Source organism: Tremella mesenterica (assembly GCF_000271645.1).
Source record: "Tremella mesenterica DSM 1558 unplaced genomic scaffold TREMEscaffold_6, whole genome shotgun sequence".
In the NCBI taxonomy this organism is placed as follows: domain Eukaryota; kingdom Fungi; phylum Basidiomycota; class Tremellomycetes; order Tremellales; family Tremellaceae; genus Tremella; species Tremella mesenterica.
Window position 1 is genome coordinate 849198 of NW_006711230.1, and position 18561 is coordinate 867758.

The window sequence follows — 18561 nt, forward strand, 5'->3', positions numbered from 1 at the left end:
CTTCTAACCAAGTCATACGATCCGATCGAATATGACAAACTACGCCTTACGGACCATAAGAAATCATTACCTGTCACTCTGTCACGCTGTCACGGTAAAAGGTGATTTGGACGTAGAGGAAGGAAGAAGCCACAAAAACGTCAGTCCAACCCATCCTTTCTTTCTTCTTTCACTCTCAACCATCTCAATCTATCTTAAACGCATCTATCTTCGGTAAACTCAAAAACAAGCACATCGAGACGATCCTCTTTACCCCACTGAGAACTTCATAAGAAAAGAAGAGATAAGAGAAGAAGGAAACTAATCGAATCGAATCGAACATGTCCACAGAAGATATAATCTCAAGTTTGTTCGTAGTCGCTCTTTTGGCCATTTTGATCAGATGGTGGTCTAAACCTAGTAAGTTAGGTTTTCCACTTTCTCCAGGTCAATCTTCACATATACATACCGAGTATTGTATATCGTCATTTTGAGAATCTCATTGGTAAAATGGAGTAATGTTTTGTGAGATCATGATCATCTTTCTTGGTTGCCACCCTATTCAATCATCATATTCCTCTGCATTTGTGTTTGCTCCTCGAGTTTGTTACTGCTCATTTGGAAATTCTATGCTTCTACTCTATGGTTCCATGATTGAGCACTACATATCTCATTTACTGGAGTCAAGTAGTCACACGATCACGTCTCATGGATCATGGGATTGTTCCATATGTGGCCTTCAACCATGTTCGATCTCATGTTTCCACTCTTTCCTTCTTCCTCCTCGGTCTCCCTCTCACTCCTGCTCCACTTTCAAACTTCTGTCCGAGTCATCTGTTTCTTAATACGAAGCTAGATGACCGTTCCAACCATATATATTCAAATTATCATCACACAACCCACTTTCCCAAAGACCTACGGGCATGTCACATATGTACATCCCACTTTCAACTTAATATTTTCCGAGTATTATCATTTTGTGAACGATCATGTTAATATCCAGAAACTTCCGCTCAGACTCAAGCCACGAGAAATGTCACTCCTGCTATGGTACGTCCTCCCCACTCCGTCTTCCCCATCCCCAATCTCAAATACCTCGTCTTCCCCCATCTCACAATCTACAATTACGAGCCAATATGTGGTCTTGTGGGGATTTTTGCGATGGTGGTGTTGTAAGAGTAGACGTAAGAACTCGTTAAAAAAGAGATGGAGAATTGTGGATTTTACAAAATGTTGTATTAATTGGATCAGGTCGAAAGTGTTCACTCGACTTTTCCTCATATACAAAAGAAAGATATCATTTGGTCTTTATCCAAAACAGGTTCCGCACAAGCTACAAGTGAAGAGATTTTAGAGAAGGGTTTTTTACCTTCTGTGAGTTAATCTCTCCCATAATATTCCCTTTCACCCTCTGCAGAGCTCCGTGCTACTTAATCCAGGCGTAAATCGGAAATTTCCCTACATCTGGTGGAGAGAGATGTGGGATGTTTCTGATATTTTAGGCCCCAGCATCATTCCAACCTCCTCCTTCTCTCCTTCCTCTTGATCCGAATCCCGTTCATGTTGCCCCACAAAAGATATCGGAGAATCACAAGACACCTTCTCTGATAGAGAAATACGGTTTAGCTTCTAGATTACCTTCGAGGAAAGGGAAAGAGAAAGCGGACCTTTCCCCGGTCATGGAGAATGGAAATGAAAAGGGACTCGGAGCGGGAGTGGGAGTGGGGATGGGAGTAGGGGGAAAGTGGGAAGATACAAGGGAGAAAAGAGAAAGAGAATTGAGAGAGAGGAAAGAGAGGATGATCCTTGAGGCTAGAAGGTGGGTTTTTGGATCTTCCTCATGTTTCTCTTCATATCTTTAGAGTATCTTCAAAGTAATGTCGTTCCCTCAGAACATTCTTCACCCTATTCCATATTGGCCTCGTGTTCATCTTGATCGTAATGAAATTCAACGGGAGGTAGGCGCTACTGTCTTTCTCGTTAGACAGAATTGTTTGCGGACTGAATCGAGGAAGAGATAGTTTGCCTCACTAAAAAGTGGGAGATGAAGCTGATGAACAGACGTTTGCTAGAATCGCAATCACGGCAATAGTTTCACAAGCTCTTTCCCTCTGTCATCTTATTGTCGGTTGCTTAGAGAGATTCATGCATCTACTTATTGTATTCTATGCTGTCTATGACTATCGCTAGCTTGTTCTTGAAAATCAACTTCACTCAAATGCCTGATGTCCGATCTCAATCTACTTTCTCAAAAGTACCAAAACAAGATGATATGTACTGTATTGCTACCAGCTCCGACGTCTCTCCGCTTGCTGTCGGTTGTAAAGATGGATTCAATATCCCATGAGACGATTCATCATCTCTAACCTAGGTCCTAATTGTCTTATCACCTCGTCACCGACATTAGCCACAGCGAATCTGACATTCAGCTTTTAGTCCTACTTTCATTTTCCCCACCCTTCCATCGCGTCACTCAAGCTGTATGTTTCCTCTTCTCTCCTCTCCTCACTACATTATCTCATCACTAACCTCGAGATTTCTTAATACTGACAGACGTACCCGTGAAACCTCGAAATCTCTCATTGCCAACAAGTCGTACCCAAAAAAAGAGACATAAGAAGGAAGGAGAAGGGGAAAAAAGGGATGATCTCGAACTGACCGTATCCATTTATCCCCTTTCAACAACTCGGCCCCTTCTTCCCACCGTTCATCCAAAGAAGGCATGAAAAAACTTCCAGGAAGAGTAACAACTCCACATTCTTCAGCCAATAACCGGGATACAATCTCACTACCTATTTTACCCTGTGTATCTCTTCGCGGGAGATAAGATGGGAATTCGACATATGCAAAGAATCCACCATGGGACATGACCTTCCATCCTTTTACAGCTTGGACGGTAGGGACGAATAGATCCATCCGGTTTTTCAGAGATATTCGGGAGTTGGAAATATCTTTTCTCAGTGATGGAAGAAGAGGAGCTAAAGCTAGTTGAGGAGGACGTGGTGGACATATCTAGACAATCAACGCTTATCACAAATCTCCTGAGTGATTGAATTTGATCTTCATCTCTTTGTCGCAGCATGACACATGGATAAGTGGATCGATGGGTAGTCTGGTGAATGGGGAGAAAATCTCCTCTTGTGCAGCACAAGAAAGGTAGAGGTTTGTTCCTTGATAGATGAAGGGGGAAAAGGGGGGGGGCGGAAATGAGGAGGACTCACTTGCATACAATCGCATATTGTGGCGATACGTTTTAGTAGGTAAGGATTTGCGATGATAGTACCCAATCTATGCCCTGGGATTCTGTATCCCTCTATTTATCAACTCGCCGTTCTCCTCATCATCTCTTGAAAACCCATTGACCACGACATATTTGCGGCCTATCCGAGTGCAGTTTGCGCATGGTGTAACTAGCTAAGGACAGACAGTATTCAAGTACAGGCACGAATAAGTGAATGAATGTTCAATCGATGATAGGAATCAGGTGGTCTGAGAGTGGCGAAGAGGGTGGGTATTGGTGTGAAGGAAATCAACAAACTTACTACTGAAACTACCTAAACTGACCAAAGTCTCTCTCCAATCTTCCAACTCAAACAAATTATGAGGTACACCATCCACAAAATCCTTATAAGTCTCATCTATGATCAAAGCCACTTTCCATTCTTTAGCTAAATCATACCAATCTTTCAATTCTTCCGGACTGTACGTAGCCCCCGTAGGATTATTAGGACTGACGAGTACTATAGCTTTTATGGGTTCGATTTCAGATTGTTTTTCCAACGATTTTCTAGCTTCTTTTAGAGAAGGTCGAAATTCATTTTCAGGTAAAGATGGAATGAAAATAGGTTTAACGGAATGAAGTGATAATGACATTGTATGATTGAAATATGATGGTAATGGTAGTAAGATTGATGATTTGAAAGGTGTACAAAGTGTATGAAGAAGGACTATGAAAGCCATATTACATCCTACTGTTATACCGACATCTTCCCATGTTATCCCCCCCTTTCCGAACTTTGAATCCGATGTTGGAAAGGAATCAATTGGATTTCCTTCGTGGTTGATGTTGGAGTGTATTTGGTCGTTGTACAGGTTGGAGTGTATTTCGTCGTTGTTGAGGTTGGAGTGTATTTCGTCATTCTTCAACTCTGAGTGCAATTTATCTTGGTTATACACCGAGGAAGAGGATGGAAGAGAATAACGATGATTGGTTTCGATAGCTACAGCTTCACGGAGTACACGTTCACCGAGTATATCACCATATCGAGCTGCTTGAGGATCTGAAGAAGTTTCAGAAAGTCGGGAAAGAAGAGAAGGATGAGGTGGATCACCAGGAACACCTTGAGAGAGGTTTAGTAATGGTCCAGGTGAAATGTTTTGTTCAGAAGGATGAGAAGAGAGGTATGTTTGACCCCATGCTGCTGCAAGAGGTATACTAGGTATCAATATAGTCTACCTATCACATGTACACTTATCAACTGTCCTTAGTTGTGTAAGGGGAAGTCAGTATTTTTGGCACAGCGATTTGAACTTTCATCGAATGACGAGGGACTGTCAAGGGGGAATATGGAACATGTAGAAGACTCACGGGGGAGGAGCGGTAGCTTCTACCTCTTGTGCGATTTGAAAGTTGAGAGTGGTCATATCGTACTCTTACAGTGAGTACAATACCTCGCTCGTGATGAAACAACAGCAAGTGTCTACTTCATAGCGGAAATCTAAACCAAGTGTCACTCTCGGCCGTACTAACATCTATCGGCCTCGGCCGAAAGCGGGTGAGGGTTAGGGCTTTACCTCGGTCCTACTTGTCTCTCTACAGGTATCATTCCCCCTCTTACAGTCTCTCCACCAATCAGACGGTCACCAAAAACGATTCAAAAGGTAAGCATGTTTTTAATCATTGACAAAAATGCCAAAAAAAACAGAAAATGAAACGTACTTTTCCTTTAGCTTCCAGCATTTTCGGTCGATTAAGTGACCATTCTGGAAATTGTGGAGGTTTGACAAGGGGTAAAAAGTTGAAGGATGCTCATCCTTTCAGTTCTTTGTCTAAGCCTATATCATTTCAACCTGAAAACTTGAAATCATATTTTCGTATTGGAACATTCACATCACTACGTACGAACATCAGTCATTTTCATCGAACAATGTCTTCTGAAAAAGGTGGGTAAAACATCTCATTCCCTTTCTATCTTTCCGTCATTCTACCTGTTGGCACCTTGGCTATTTTTGGCACTAAGCCATATCATGTCGTGCCATGTAGTATGAGAAGATGAGACGTGGATAGAAAGTTTGGAGAGTAGATGGAATATACTGTATGACTGATATCAACAGCCTGTTGCACTCTTCCTCCTGCTGAAGCGGAGTATACTCCTAAAGGGTCATACGAAACTCTCGCAGGGTTGAAAACATATGTCGTCGGTCCTGATTTAGATAAAGCGAAAGGAGCCGTATTGTGCGTTTACGACATTTTCGGTTTCTCCCCTCAGATCTTGCAAGGTGAGTAATGGTTCTTCACCATCTTCTTGAGTCCTATCTATCATGTTCTTTCTTTTCGCTCACTTTGTTGACTCATGTTTGATCCTATATCTACTCTTTTCGTGACACTTCCTACAAGCCATTGTTTTCTAAGGGGAAGGGAGTTGGAGGGAAAAGGGAGGGATGTTCAGTATATTGAAAACTTTGGTTCTCAGCGTGGAAATAAGGGAATGGACGTATCAAAGCCATGTGGAGGAAGGATCTGACAAACAGGAGCAGACTTGCTTTCCGCAGGTGGATTCAAAGTATACATGCCTGATTTCTGTGCTGGAGAATATGCCACGGCAGAAATGTTCAGTGGTACTCCAGAGTATGTCTTACTTCCTTTCCCCCCCGTTCCTTCCCTCTTCCCTCTTTCCTGTACAGTATTTCTCATTTCGTTCCCCTATATCGCGTTCCTCTTACGCCAAAGTGCTCCATCTCAGTCTTGTTCCTCTTAACAGACTTTGAGAATCCCATCCTTACGCTTCGAGAGTATCCCCCTTCTGTCACTTTACATCCCCACCAAAACCAATATTCCTCTTTGGTCCATCTTACAATACAGCTGAACCCTTTGAACCATTCGAGTATCTGAGTAAGACTGATGATCAGGGGAAACGCACAAAAAGCAAAATACTTTGGTGGTTTTCCCGGAAGAGTAGATTCTCAATCCAAGCCCGTCGCCGACACTGTCAAAGCTCTTAAAGAATTAGGGTTCAAAAGTATCGGAGGAGTGGGTTATTGTTGGGGTTACAAATGTTTGGTCGTAAGTGAAGGAGCTGGATTGTTCCATGCTATTGTCGGAGCTCATCCTTCGTCAGTACTATACCACAATGACTCATTTCAATGATTGAAGAGCTGATGGGATAAGATTCGCAGCGGTGACTGATGCCGACCCAATTTCTTCTCCTCTCTTACTTCTTCCGAGTCAGGCGGAGGATATCGAAGTGGTGAGTTTTCTATCTCCTGTATGTCCCTCATCAACAATTTGGACTTTTCGTATCGGGAATTTCGTCCTTGTTGATATTGGTGTGGATCTCGTTCTTGATGATTTGGTCAAAAGTTAAATTAAGTGGATTTTGACTGAAATATAGATGAACGCCATTGCTGAATCTGTCAACGCTAGACTTCCTGGTAAAGCCTCTGTTAAAGCTTACCCAGAATCAGTACATGGTTTCGCTGCTGCTCGTGCTAACGTGGGTCAATATTTCTTTCCCACAGACTTCACATCACTTCTGCTTCCCTCCGATTCCGTAGGCGCAAGCTCTCTTCCTTGCACTTTCACATCTACACCTACACAACGCCTTTCCTTCTCCCGGTCCCAGTTGGAGACTAGCTACTATCCCTCCATTTCCGCCAAATGTGAGAGGTTGATGATGATGGGGAATCTTTGGGGACCTTTGAGGCTACATGTCGACTCGCGAGACTAACGACACAGTTGCACAACGAAGTGGAAAAGGCCAAGTTCCACGAAGCATATACCGACATGGTGGACTTTTTCTGTGCCAATCTCTGATTCTGGCTCAGATTATCATATGGCAGAGTAACATCTAAATAGAGTACCATGAGACCAGAAGGAAAGAGAAATAGGGTACATGCATAGATAGAGGGGTATACAGGATAAAAATATTTCAAGGCACTGCCTTTTGGATCAAAACACCAGATTCAAGACACAAGTCTAATGATTAGTGATATGTTCGTCTCATATCATTCCTCTTCTTTCTTCATACGTAATTGCGGCGTGAGGGAGATAGTAGTTTCAGGATAAAGTAGGAGCCTCAAGAGTAGGTGCACTGCTGGGAATGCGTGATAGGCGATATCTAGACGAAGAACGATGAGGAACATACAAAAAAGTAACGTTCATTTAGGAGCAGAGGTGATATCTCGCATAGCGGTCAAAGCACTTGTCAAGCCCGCTGGTTTACCCCTGAGTATCAGCTGAATTCTCGCATTCGCAACAACTAGTTTGAATACACGAACGATATGAAGTGTAATTGACGCCACTCGGCGTCGGTTTTAGGCTTCAGAAGAACAGAGAATGAGTAAAGGTATGAGAGGATCTTCATGAAAATCAGGGATCAAGCGATGAAAGGTTCACTCACTTTGCGAAATGACGTTGTTTAGCACCTGCCAATTTGGCTGTGATAGGTGATTGTAAAGCGTCGGTGGGTGAGATGGTAGATTTACTGTGAATCAATCTTTCATTCTGTTTGAAATCATTTCATCGTCTCGCCCTCCCGTCAGGAGCTGGAATCAAACATCATTGTTGAGACGTATACATGATCCAGAAATCGATATCTCCCACTTTATGTAACAACCTCAAGTAGTTACATCCTACGCAATGGACCTGTCGATAACTGGCAAGCGGGAGGAGGGTCAAGATGCTGGAATTGACAGTAGCTAGCAGGAGGGGAAATGAAGAGGTTGTTTTTGGAAGGCGATAATTGTTAAAAGAAGACTCACTTGGCTTTAGCAAACTTTTTCGCTAATAAAGCTTTTTGTCCTAATCCCACTACACCACCATGTAAAGTTGGTTCTGTCGTTTGACCGGGAACCACTGGGTTTGCTGATGGTCAATAAACACTCATCCATTTATCTCTTTGCCTCAACGAAGTTCTGCGTTGACTGATCCGCTCCTCCACATCCCAGATGGATGGCCAAGGCTCATTCACGGATCTCGAATATTGCGAATCACCGGGCACCCTCAATCAGCCTAAAAACCTGATCTCACGCTGTCATCGCATCTTCTAGGAATCTCCAGGTTGACCTTGTTTACCGTGGCATCCGATGAAGGGATGACGTTGACGTTTAGGACACGAAAGAAGATAATAACGCATGACCCCCATACCAGTACTCATACCCTATGATACTCAAATGTTTGTGGAACCACCATGACAAAGATGACATCGTCCAACATCATCCTTCAAACAACTCGCTTTCCGAAGTCCTTTTCACCTTATCCAAACCACCAACCCAAAACAATGAGAAAGACTGAAGTAGACACGTAAAAGAAAAATAACAAAGAAGATATGATGGAGACTCACGATTCACAGCACCTAAAGGTTTATGTAATTGCATTACCTTTGCTTCTCTCTTCGGATCGTGCAAAGGGGTGATGTTTGGTGAAGGTAATGGTGTACCCTGACCGGAACTTGGAGCAGAAGATTCGCCTGACATCGTGTTGGACTTGATCAGATTTGGTTTCGGTACTCTTTCTTTTATCTGTGGACGTGGGGTGTGATGTACTTGTCTGCGAGTAGTATGGTGAGGAGTGAGAAGTGAACAGGTGGTGGCAAGGTGATGGATTGTTGAGGGGAGATGGGATGTTGAGGGATTCCCTACTGATGGGGAAATCAGCCGCGTCCACTTGGTGGCGAGATGTTTATCCGGTCCCCCCCCTGTAGGCTCCTTGGGAGGGCAGCATTGCAGCATGAACAGAGTGAATTATGCTCGAGCATAGCAAGACGGCCAGAAGAAGATATATGCATTCACCAACCAAGTCTACATCATCTATGAGTGATCATCTCGGGCTACTCATCACCGACCTTGTTGTCCTGGACTTTCTGATCCGCCGCGTCACTGACAACGCCTTTACCGGGAAGGACCATTGTGAGTGGAAGGTGGGTAAGTGGAGGTAAGAGGGCGGCAGCGGCTTGACGAGCATTTTGTTGGAGTAACATGCTGTCTGTCAGCGAAGATTTGACTTGATGAGTGAACTGCATAGACAGTAATGCTTGGCCGAGTTGTATCAATCCGTGTTGTGATAGTCATGGATAACCGAAGGAGAATTGAGGATGGAGGGAGGACTTTTATGCAAGTCGGAAGGAATCAAACTCACTCCATGATAACCAAAGCGGACATGGTCTCTACTATGGGTACAGCGCGAGGTACGACACAAGGATCATGTCGCCCTTTGGCAGCCAAGACACCGGCGGATCCATCGTACCTTGCCGTAGACTGTTCTTGGGCGATCGTAGCAGGTGGTTTAAACCCGACCCTATACCGTCAATGACTGTCCAGCCGTCTCTAGATCCATCGAGTTGTCATCTCGATCCCAAAAGGAACGAACATTACAAACTCGGCTGATGATTGCAGTTCAATCAACTTCAGAGCATCGCACGGTCGAGGAGATGAGTGAGAGAATCGACAAAAAGAACTCGCCTAAAGTAGATATCCTCTCCATTACTTATCCCACCCTGTACTCCTCCACTCCAGTTGGTACTCGTTCTCAACACTTTCTCACCTTTACTGTCCACCCCTTCAATCCAAGGATCATTATGTTCACTCCCGTGAAACATCGTTCCTCTCAGACCTGAACCGATTTCGAAAGACTTGGTGGAAGGGATACTGAGCATTGCATGAGCTAACATAGCTTCTAACTTGTCGAAAGCTGGTTCGCCTAGACCAGGAGGACAATTACGTATGACGCAGGTGATCAGACCTCCGAGAGAGTCATTAGCAGCTTTGGACGTGCGGATTGCCTGTATGCTCAGTGATGTACGCCAGGCCGTCATTTTTGTCCTTCATGTCATAGGGGAATTCATTCAGGCACTGTTTCCCGTCTAAAATTCTTTGCCCGAATCACAAATGAAGCACGGCGACATAGATACTGAGAGAAGCAGTATGAGGCACAATGAGATGGGTAAGTAGACAAGGGACAGGAAGATACACTCACCTCTTCCATTTTCATACTGGTCTCTTTATGTGGACATCTAGTGATTTCTTTATCTACCTGATCCCTTTTCACACTTTTGACCAAATCCATATATTCTTTCCCCAAAACCTCATTATCATCCTCAGCGAATGGTATTCCAACTTTTCCTACCCTCTGAACGAACGCCACGATCTCAATGCCGTAACATTCCAGTAGATATTTCTCCGCTATAGCTCCAGCCGCTACTCTCCCGATGGTTTCTCTAGCGGAAGCACGTCCACCACCAGAAGAAGCTTTTACTCCGTATTTCGCGAGATAGGTGTAATCTGCGTGAGAAGGACGAGGATAAGAATCTGTTTCTGCGTAATCATGTGGTCTTTGATCTTTGTTAAGCACTAATAGAGAGATAGGTGTTCCGAGAGTGACACCGTGTTCACAACCGGATTGGAGGTGTACGGTGTCGAATTCGCTCCTCTATGCGATCAGTATTTGTCTTTCTTCAGGCCTCCCGTGTTGCAAGATGGCAGCCATCATCGATACCAAGTCTCCATACGGAGCCGCCTCGCACTGTACAATTTACTAAGCTTCAAGTGTGTACCTGTTTGGTATCGCGCCCGTCATCCCCATCGTATTGGTAATAGATCGGTGCTTGGACAGTGAGGAATGGTAATAATGTCGTCAGAAATGAAGACAGTTGTACTCACAGCAGTGGTGATATCACTTTGACCAGGTCTCCTTCTAGACAATTGAACTTGTATATCTTCCTCTGTCAACTTCAACCCCTAAGCCATCAGCACAAGCACGTGGGTAATTGCTCCCTTCCTCTCATTCATCGGTGAAGGGAGACTCACAGGAGGTACACCGTCCACGATACAGCCGACGGATTTACAATGACTCTCGCCGTAGGTATGTACTCTAAACAATTTCCCGAAAGACGACATGACTTGTAGACTGACACTTTTACCAAAGAAAAAGTAAATGTTAGGTGAAGAAAGTGGACGTTTTTGACTGGGGAAAAGTTGTTGAAGCGAGTCAGAACCGTGCCTGTATCCTGAGCGGACAACGCCGCTAAAGTTTCCTTCACCAAGGTCAATTGAGTACAAGAGTCTAGTACTTGGTCGAGGAATAATCGTCTCCCCGTTCTAAAGTACAGAGCACAGCAGGCAGGCCTAGGCAGGACCGCACCAGAAAGAACGAAAAGCTTTGGGAACATGCCCCCGAAAAGACGTAACAAGACAAGACAGACGTATGACGATGGGGAAGAAGTCATCGGAGGACAAGTACTGCCCATCGCTGAAATAGCAGAAGATTGGGTCGGAGTGCCGGAAGATGGAGCTACTTATCTTGCTCTAGCTGGGTGAGTCTCGATCTCTACCTCTTCTGTTTTGTATTCCATACATAAACTTTTGACGTCCGAAAGATCGACTGGCAATGTCATGACCAAGTCTTGTGACAGTGGCGAAGGGACGAGAATATCTGTGGAGAGAATGAAGCAGTAGACGTTGGCTGATGACCAGTCGTGCAAATGCAGGATTATCATTCTTTTCTCGTGCTCCGTTACCTCGAGAGATAGATGTGAATGTGGAGACGGAAATCCACATCGAAGCTAGTCATGTAGGAACGAGCAAGAAAACTAGACATCCTGCTTTACCTAAAGAATCTTGGTTGGTGACTTTTGCAGAACATTTCAAGAAATATCGTCAGGTCAGTGAAATCACCCCCTTTTATACTCTCTCCTACTGTCTTATTCTCCTCTGCCAAAACATGGGTATATACACACATAGACTGGAATACCAAGCCCGACGGATACTCTATTATTGGAGTAGAAACACATTTAAACATAGTGCTGATTCTTGAGAACCTCACCTCCCGCTGGCCACCTCCATCTATGACTCAACCTCCGCACTATCCCCCATTCCCAGATATCCGACTCCGCTCATCGTTCGACTTTTACCTTCACGGTCCTTCCAGGGCTAAACGAAAAGGTTCGAGGGCGAGAAAACGGGCAGCGGTCCGAGCGGCAGCTATAAGTTTGGAAGAGGAAGAAAGTATGATGAATGATGGTGTTCCCATTTCAGACGTTACAGCCGAAGTCAGGACATCAGATCAAATATCAGGAATGTCTACGGGGGGTTCTGGGGAGAAAAATGAGGAGGAGGAGGATGGAGGTTTTGATGAAGATTTGGAAGAGGAGTATGAAGTGATAGATGAGGGGACGGAAGAGTCACAGACTATTAGTCAAGAGGAAGAAGGAGAGGATAAACCATATGAACCACCAGAACCGCTCTTGAGCGTTTTGAAGGGTTTACATACAGTGCGTCTCTTCTATGCTTCTTCACATTTCCACTCTTGCCTCTACATTCCCGCTCTTTGTCTTTGACTATCCACTTCATCCCAACGCGTATATGCACATTCAAAGATACTTTCCCTACTAACGCTGTTCGAAAGATTTACAGTGTGCATCACCTTCCTGCAAACTGTGACAAGCTAATGAACAGAATAACATCTTACGTCTCTTAACATACTTTACTCACTTCCTTCTTGATCCACTCTCTTCTCCAATCTTATCAATTCCTTCTTATCTTCCTACTCAACCTCCTTCACCTCCAACCCAACCTCAAACAATTCTTCCTGAACAACCCCACACAACTCTTCCCGATAATACCTCCACCTCCCATACCCCAAACTCGACCCACTACCCAGCGAAAAAGACAGGAACACTCTCGAAGCCAAGACGAGAACCATTTCCCGATTTATACGCCAGATGGATCTTCACCCTCTTGCTCATTCTCGACAATCAATTATCAGGTGAAGAAATATCCATCCTCCGTGAATTAGCACGTGCGGCGATGAAAGTAGCTGGTTGGCGTTGGATCGTAGCTGTTAACACTGGGGAAATCACAAAGCTTGTTTCTGTCTCTCCCACCTTCCACCCTTCAACTGATGGTTCTGAAGGGGGTAAGAATGGTGTGATAGTGGGTGATACATATCAAGAAGGTGAAATAAGTGATGAGGAGGAAGATGAAGGATGGGAATTAGGTGTTAAATGGAAGAAAACCCGAGAGAAGGGTTTGAAACATAAAGAGATGAATGGTCATTCTGATATTGATATGAATGGTGGTACCGACTCAGATGAGCAAAATGGAGGGCGGAAGGATGAAGTGATAAAGGAGGACTCGTCGAAAAAGAGAGAAGGTGGGAATGTCGATGATACTTTATCAAGATGTTGGTTAATCGTCGCTGCTATTTCGGTCGGATGGGCACAACATGATTTATTACAAGAGATGGAGTCTTTGTTTTCATAGATCTCTTCGTCCCACATTGTGCATGCATTGTGTATACAGTATGATATATATCAAATTGCCCACTGGATAAGAAACATTACACTACTTTTACAATCATGAGCAGACATCTTTCAATTGAGTGGACCTTGTTCATCCGGAACCTTTGATCTGGGTTGAAAGATGATCGAAAGAACCAATGAGAAAGAAGAAGATGCATCCATACACCTGCATTCTATGCTACGGCCAAAATGGCAAAATACAACAATGAATCAATGCCACTTATTGCCCAAACCCATGCGAGCCAATGTGATGGAAATATTGGTTTGTTTTCTTCCTCTGAACCTGATTCTCACCCATTTAACCCTTCACCCTCCACCTCCTTGTCACCTTCCAGGTCCCAAATTTGTCCTCCATTCCCACTTCACCATTCATTCATAGACGTCGACTTCCCACGCTCATTCCGTCACCAACTTTGTGAGGTCTCCATGAGAGTCCCGGTATTCCTCTCGGTGGTATTTCTCCCATTCACTTGCATTCTCTTCTTCCTCCTACTGTTCTCACTCTCTTGATTACACGTACGATTCCAGGGACGATGGCCAGAAGATCGGCTACGATCGTATGACGCGTGACCACCGATTTCACGCCGATTGAGGGGTTTGATCCGAGTACGCCACATATGTAATAATGATTTCAAGTAAAGGGCTCAAAAGAAAAGATAATCGGTAAAGGTCCGACTACGCATGTTCGCTCAACCTCGTTCGAAGAAGGTTCAACAACCAATCCTGATCCCAATCATCCACTCCTCTTCCCATCTCCATCTCCATCTCCCATCTCGTAGGATGTATCTTATTTGTCGGTACCATACTCGATCGTCTCGGTACTGAAAGAGACTGATTTCGAGTATCATGCGCATCATCTCCGAATGGTCCAATTTTTTCATCAACACTCAAAGGGTCAGTTGACCCAGCATCCCGTAATTTTGTAGTGATCCTCGAGCCAATGATTTCAGTAGCAGATTGAAGCGTAGGATGACCGTTGTCGGAAATGATTGGAGAGGGGAAAGCATATTCTCCAAATATCGGTGAGACATGAGGTTTCACTACCAGCTGTCCGATTCCATCTCGATCTTCTATGTTTGAGGAATTTGAAGAAGAGTCCGGAAACTCAAATTGAACCTTACTTGGTCTCCTGATTGTTTCACCACCATGATCCCACACTCCAGCCGCCAATTCAGCTTTTCTGAGAGCTTCTATCCTGGGTCCTATGACACAGGCGTTTTGCGCTCTGAATAAGTTGAACGGCAGCCACTTGTCGATGAAAGTGTTGATGGCTGGATCGTAGTGCGCGTAGAATATGATTAGATAAGGTGGCGTGTAGCCTGGTAATCTTGAAGACTGACCGGGAGTGAGAGGGATGAGAGATGGATAAAGGGTGAGTCGGGGGAGTATATGCTGCATGTCGTCTGAAGATAGCAAGGTGTCAAGCATGGGAATGAGGGCGCGTTCTATCAAGCGAAGAAGCTTGTCCAACCGACTTGACGAATCATGAGACAGTTGAGAGCTTTTGGAATCTTGCGGGTATTTTGTTTGTATATTTCTTGCTATCAAACTCAAGAGGGTCATTCCGGATAGACGACGCAATAATCCTCCAATTTCTTCGGGTCTAGAGATGATCAGATTATTATCGCTGGAGCTAGAGGAAGTAGTGGATGCCGATGACGTTGTGGAGACTATTTGACCGATTTCCCTCATCGGTAATTGTGATCGATTGTCTTCCTCCAACATGATACGCAGACCGTCAAACGGAGTAGCTTGAACGATGGCTACGCCAGTGTACAAAGTCGCAGGCTTGACAGTGACAGACATGGTCGAGTGTGCAAATGTCTTGATTCCTTCCAATAAAGGCAGTGTGTCATCCAATGTCACGGAGAGGGTTTTGACCAAAGCGGAGGCCACAGCGTTAGCGTCTGCGAATATGAATTGTCTTGACACCAGATCGGACCGTTCGGCGGAAGAAGTTATTCGTCGGACGAGAAAGACCAGTTGTCCTTTTGAAATGGTATCTGTGCTATCGGGCAACTTGACCCATCCAGTAGACAAGATTTGATCGTATAACACCCCAACTCTGGAGATCCCATCTCTTCTACCAGTCATCTTGACAGCCAGGTCCGAAGCGGCAGACGAAAACTTCTCGACAAATTTAATCACGCTGGCTCGACTTTGTCCACTGTCTGTGGTCGACAACGAGACGGATTGAGACATCGAAGCAGTTGTACTTGCTGATGATCCTCTTCTTTCCGGCTGACTGGTCACACTAACGCTGGGAATTCGAGTGGGCCAATGAAAAGTCGTGCCATTCCTCCACGACCAACTGAGTTTGACAGCCTGAACGAACGCTTCGTGACCGATGGAAAGATCCAGACCGAGTACGGTGGAATCATTTGACCAGGTAGAGAAGCTCGTCTTGCCTTTTCGTTTGCTGCTACGACCGGTTTCAGGAGCGAGACTGGCGATATCACACATGGGCAAGAGACCGTCTATGGAGCTGACAAGTATCCGATCGTGGTCATCGATACCCACGATCGCAACAACGACACGACGACGTCTTTCCCGTTCTCGTTTGAGACGATACGAATCGACCACGAGAAATCCGATACAGGCAAGGCAAGTCATGCACGCTAAAGCGATGACGATTCCGACAATTCCAGCGTTGACACCGGTCAACACTCGATGAGAGCTGATACGTCTGTCGACGGGCCAGGCATAAACAGTTCCCATCGTACCTGTCATCAGCCAAGCCCGTGTAAGAACCGGGGGATGACTCACCACAAAAGTGCATCATTGTCACCGCTGCGGCTAGGACAAATGCGACTCCAAGTTTGGACAACCACGTGTGTTTGAGCTTGGGCCGAAGCATAACGAACATAATATACAAGGCGATGATGACAGCGCCGCTGGCGATAATGACAGATCCGATGACATATTCGACCATGTATCCGATATAAGGCATGCCGACGATGGAACATTGTCCGATGTAGTCTATCAAAATCAGTGTCATTTCTTGTCAAATTTGCATCCTGGTCGTCGGTGGTGGCCATGAAAATGGGATGGAGGGAGGTGAGGAACGAAGGGTTACAGGATGAGGCAGAATGTCCTATGACTTACGCATTCCAGCTACTCCCCAGCCTGCAACGAAACCGCATGCCAAGATCTTCATCAAATCCGTACGGGTGACCACGTCCAACCCGAAGAACTGGGCTGTACGACTATGCTTCTTTGCTTTGTGACGCTCAGAAGATACTTGTTGCGGCTCTTGTATGACCCCCTGATCCAAGTCTCCTGTCATGGAATCTGAAGAACTCGTACTCAAAGGTGGTGTTGCTTTAGGAGATCCTGCCATTCCCTTCTCCAACAGCTCAATGTCATACTCTGGTTCCGGAAGACTTTGTATGCGTGCCAAAGGGCCCGCCGAACGGAGATAATTTTGCCGTGAATTCCTGCTGAATGCCGAGACCGGTAAAGATGCCCTCCGACGGGAGTTGTATGCGGCGGTTGGCGTATCGAATGGTACAGCGGAATCATACGAACGTCTGGGTGACAAGAGAGGTGCGGAGTGTGGAGGTTCCTCAATATCGGCAGAGGATGAAGCGAACGGCGAGCTGAATATGGGACTCGGGGAGGCGGCGTACTTCGTTACAGTGTCTGAAACGTGACGAATGGGAGGGGGTCGTCTGGCGGTTGTTGGAGGCAGAAACGGAAGACGAGAACCGACAGAGGAAGAACGGTCCGTGGCAGAGAGGTTACTTGCGAAACTGGGATAATCTCGACTAGCGTCTGAGCCAGGGTCATGAACACGCTCCTTCCCCCTTCGATCCAGCTCTGCCTCGACGCCAGACTTCCCCAAACGGAATTCAATCTCGGCTAGGGTCCCATCTTTGGCAATCAAAACATCCAGGCCCGTTTGATTTCCCGATTCTTCCGGCTTGTCTTCAGCTGCAATCATTTTTTCATCCCGACCACCAGCCTTACTTGTTTTGCGAGAGGTGCCCGACGGATCGCCCGGACTTCCACTATCCAACAGTGTCCAGGACATGAGCTTTCCGCTTTGCCTGACGATTGACCTGGTCTCCGAGCGTGATTGAGAGCTGGGCTGTCTGGCGTGCTTCCAGTTATTATACTCGTCCGCTACTTCCGGTGTTGCGTTGACGTTCGGATGACGGTTAAGAAAATGAAGTTTCATCCAACGTTTGATGTTGGCCCAGGAGAATTCGAACGCCATGAAGAAGAAAGAGAGTGTCATAGCTGCCCAGCTGGCTACAAGGGAGAGGATGGAGTAAAGCCAGTCATATGAGAGATAAATGGCGGGAAAGCCTTCTGCCACTTCGTCAGGGTGATGAAGAGATAGAGCGTTGTTAAAAATGAAGTGCATGGAGAAAGTCGATACCGCACCGAAGGAGAAGCCGGCCATGAGTAGAAGAACGATGTTCCGGAGTCCTCTAGTGGTGGTACGTCGTACCAATAGTTCGAGGGTGACTAGTGCTCCGCAAGTCGCGATGGTGTAGGCTACAACGACGAGGTACCATTTAAACTGTCGCTGAAGGACGACATAATCGTCCGGGACATGGTACATGGAACCAAAACGTCGGCGAAGAAAGTGGATTGTGGGTTGACCGTATCTTTGAACCGGCATCGTATCAAGCAGAGGTTTACTGGACATAAAGGAGGATGGTTCGAACATGTCGGCTGAGGTGTAAGGTGTCAAAAATGGTGGTGATCGACCCCAGGATGGAAGGGAGTCGAGCAGTGGAGGATTCAGTCGTAGAGGTATAGGAAATGCGGCGGTGACGTAGGGAAGACAGATGATGACGAAGTGGAATGCTGTCCGACGAGGGCTTCTCCGGCGTAGGGCTCTACGAGGACGAGTGGTGGACAGAGTTGGTGGGAGAGAAGGAGGACAAAGAGGTAAGCGTGAGGATGAAGCGTGAGAGGTGCAGGGGTAGTCCATGGTCGAGGGTATTCACAGTCTCGAGGAATGTGACTGATGAAGTATCAGCGTCTGTCTCGTGGTAGAAGGTCGTGAGACGTCATTCTTTAACAACTGAGCAGTCATCTTGAGAGAAGGGGGGAG

The 18561-nt window shown here is 45.6% G+C and overlaps 7 protein-coding genes across 7 annotated transcripts; 3 read left to right on the forward strand and 4 right to left on the reverse strand.

Annotated features, from left to right (window-relative positions):
• Nucleotides 1-177: 177 nt before the first annotated feature.
• TREMEDRAFT_74035 (uncharacterized protein) lies at nucleotides 178-2090 on the forward strand. Its single transcript, XM_007005182.1, has 5 exons — nucleotides 178-399; nucleotides 983-1029; nucleotides 1231-1353; nucleotides 1482-1798; nucleotides 2041-2090. Exons 1-5 carry the CDS (start codon nucleotides 321-323, stop codon nucleotides 2069-2071), a joined length of 597 nt encoding a protein of 198 aa, XP_007005244.1. The 5' UTR covers nucleotides 178-320; the 3' UTR covers nucleotides 2072-2090.
• Nucleotides 2091-2312: 222 nt separating this feature from the next.
• On the reverse strand, nucleotides 2313-4623 carry TREMEDRAFT_68977 (uncharacterized protein; the record flags this gene model as incomplete). The annotated part of the gene is made up of 6 exons (XM_007005149.1): nucleotides 2313-2397; nucleotides 2639-2991; nucleotides 3201-3292; nucleotides 3522-3984; nucleotides 4156-4414; nucleotides 4568-4623. 6 exons carry the CDS (start codon nucleotides 4621-4623, stop codon nucleotides 2313-2315), a joined length of 1308 nt encoding a protein of 435 aa, XP_007005211.1.
• Nucleotides 4624-4817: 194 nt separating this feature from the next.
• TREMEDRAFT_39389 (uncharacterized protein) lies at nucleotides 4818-7111 on the forward strand. Its single transcript, XM_007004918.1, has 8 exons — nucleotides 4818-4860; nucleotides 5021-5142; nucleotides 5314-5478; nucleotides 5731-5827; nucleotides 6109-6312; nucleotides 6368-6446; nucleotides 6591-6692; nucleotides 6935-7111. The coding sequence occupies exons 2-8, from the start codon at nucleotides 5127-5129 to the stop codon at nucleotides 7010-7012; spliced, it is 741 nt and encodes a 246-aa protein (XP_007004980.1). The 5' UTR covers nucleotides 4818-4860; nucleotides 5021-5126; the 3' UTR covers nucleotides 7013-7111.
• TREMEDRAFT_71789 (uncharacterized protein) lies at nucleotides 7074-8793 on the reverse strand. The gene is made up of 5 exons (XM_007005183.1): nucleotides 8541-8793; nucleotides 7960-8062; nucleotides 7599-7682; nucleotides 7344-7423; nucleotides 7074-7174 (listed from the first exon to the last, which is right to left on the reverse strand). Exons 1-4 carry the CDS (start codon nucleotides 8671-8673, stop codon nucleotides 7357-7359), a joined length of 387 nt encoding a protein of 128 aa, XP_007005245.1. The 5' UTR covers nucleotides 8674-8793; the 3' UTR covers nucleotides 7074-7174; nucleotides 7344-7356.
• Nucleotides 8794-8965: 172 nt separating this feature from the next.
• On the reverse strand, nucleotides 8966-11146 carry TREMEDRAFT_39393 (uncharacterized protein). Its single transcript, XM_007004919.1, has 6 exons — nucleotides 11002-11146; nucleotides 10855-10932; nucleotides 10172-10624; nucleotides 9658-9977; nucleotides 9335-9493; nucleotides 8966-9177 (listed from the first exon to the last, which is right to left on the reverse strand). Exons 1-6 carry the CDS (start codon nucleotides 11089-11091, stop codon nucleotides 9027-9029), a joined length of 1251 nt encoding a protein of 416 aa, XP_007004981.1. The 5' UTR covers nucleotides 11092-11146; the 3' UTR covers nucleotides 8966-9026.
• Nucleotides 11147-11361: 215 nt separating this feature from the next.
• TREMEDRAFT_62847 (uncharacterized protein) lies at nucleotides 11362-13455 on the forward strand (the record flags this gene model as incomplete). The annotated part of the gene is made up of 4 exons (XM_007005061.1): nucleotides 11362-11507; nucleotides 11668-11854; nucleotides 12009-12464; nucleotides 12649-13455. The coding sequence occupies 4 exons, from the start codon at nucleotides 11362-11364 to the stop codon at nucleotides 13453-13455; spliced, it is 1596 nt and encodes a 531-aa protein (XP_007005123.1).
• Nucleotides 13456-13632: 177 nt separating this feature from the next.
• Nucleotides 13633-18438, reverse strand: TREMEDRAFT_74039 (uncharacterized protein; the record flags this gene model as incomplete). The annotated part of the gene is made up of 3 exons (XM_007005184.1): nucleotides 13633-16216; nucleotides 16260-16472; nucleotides 16599-18438. The coding sequence occupies 3 exons, from the start codon at nucleotides 18436-18438 to the stop codon at nucleotides 14169-14171; spliced, it is 4101 nt and encodes a 1366-aa protein (XP_007005246.1). The 3' UTR covers nucleotides 13633-14168.
• Between the last annotated feature and the right edge of the window lie 123 nt (nucleotides 18439-18561).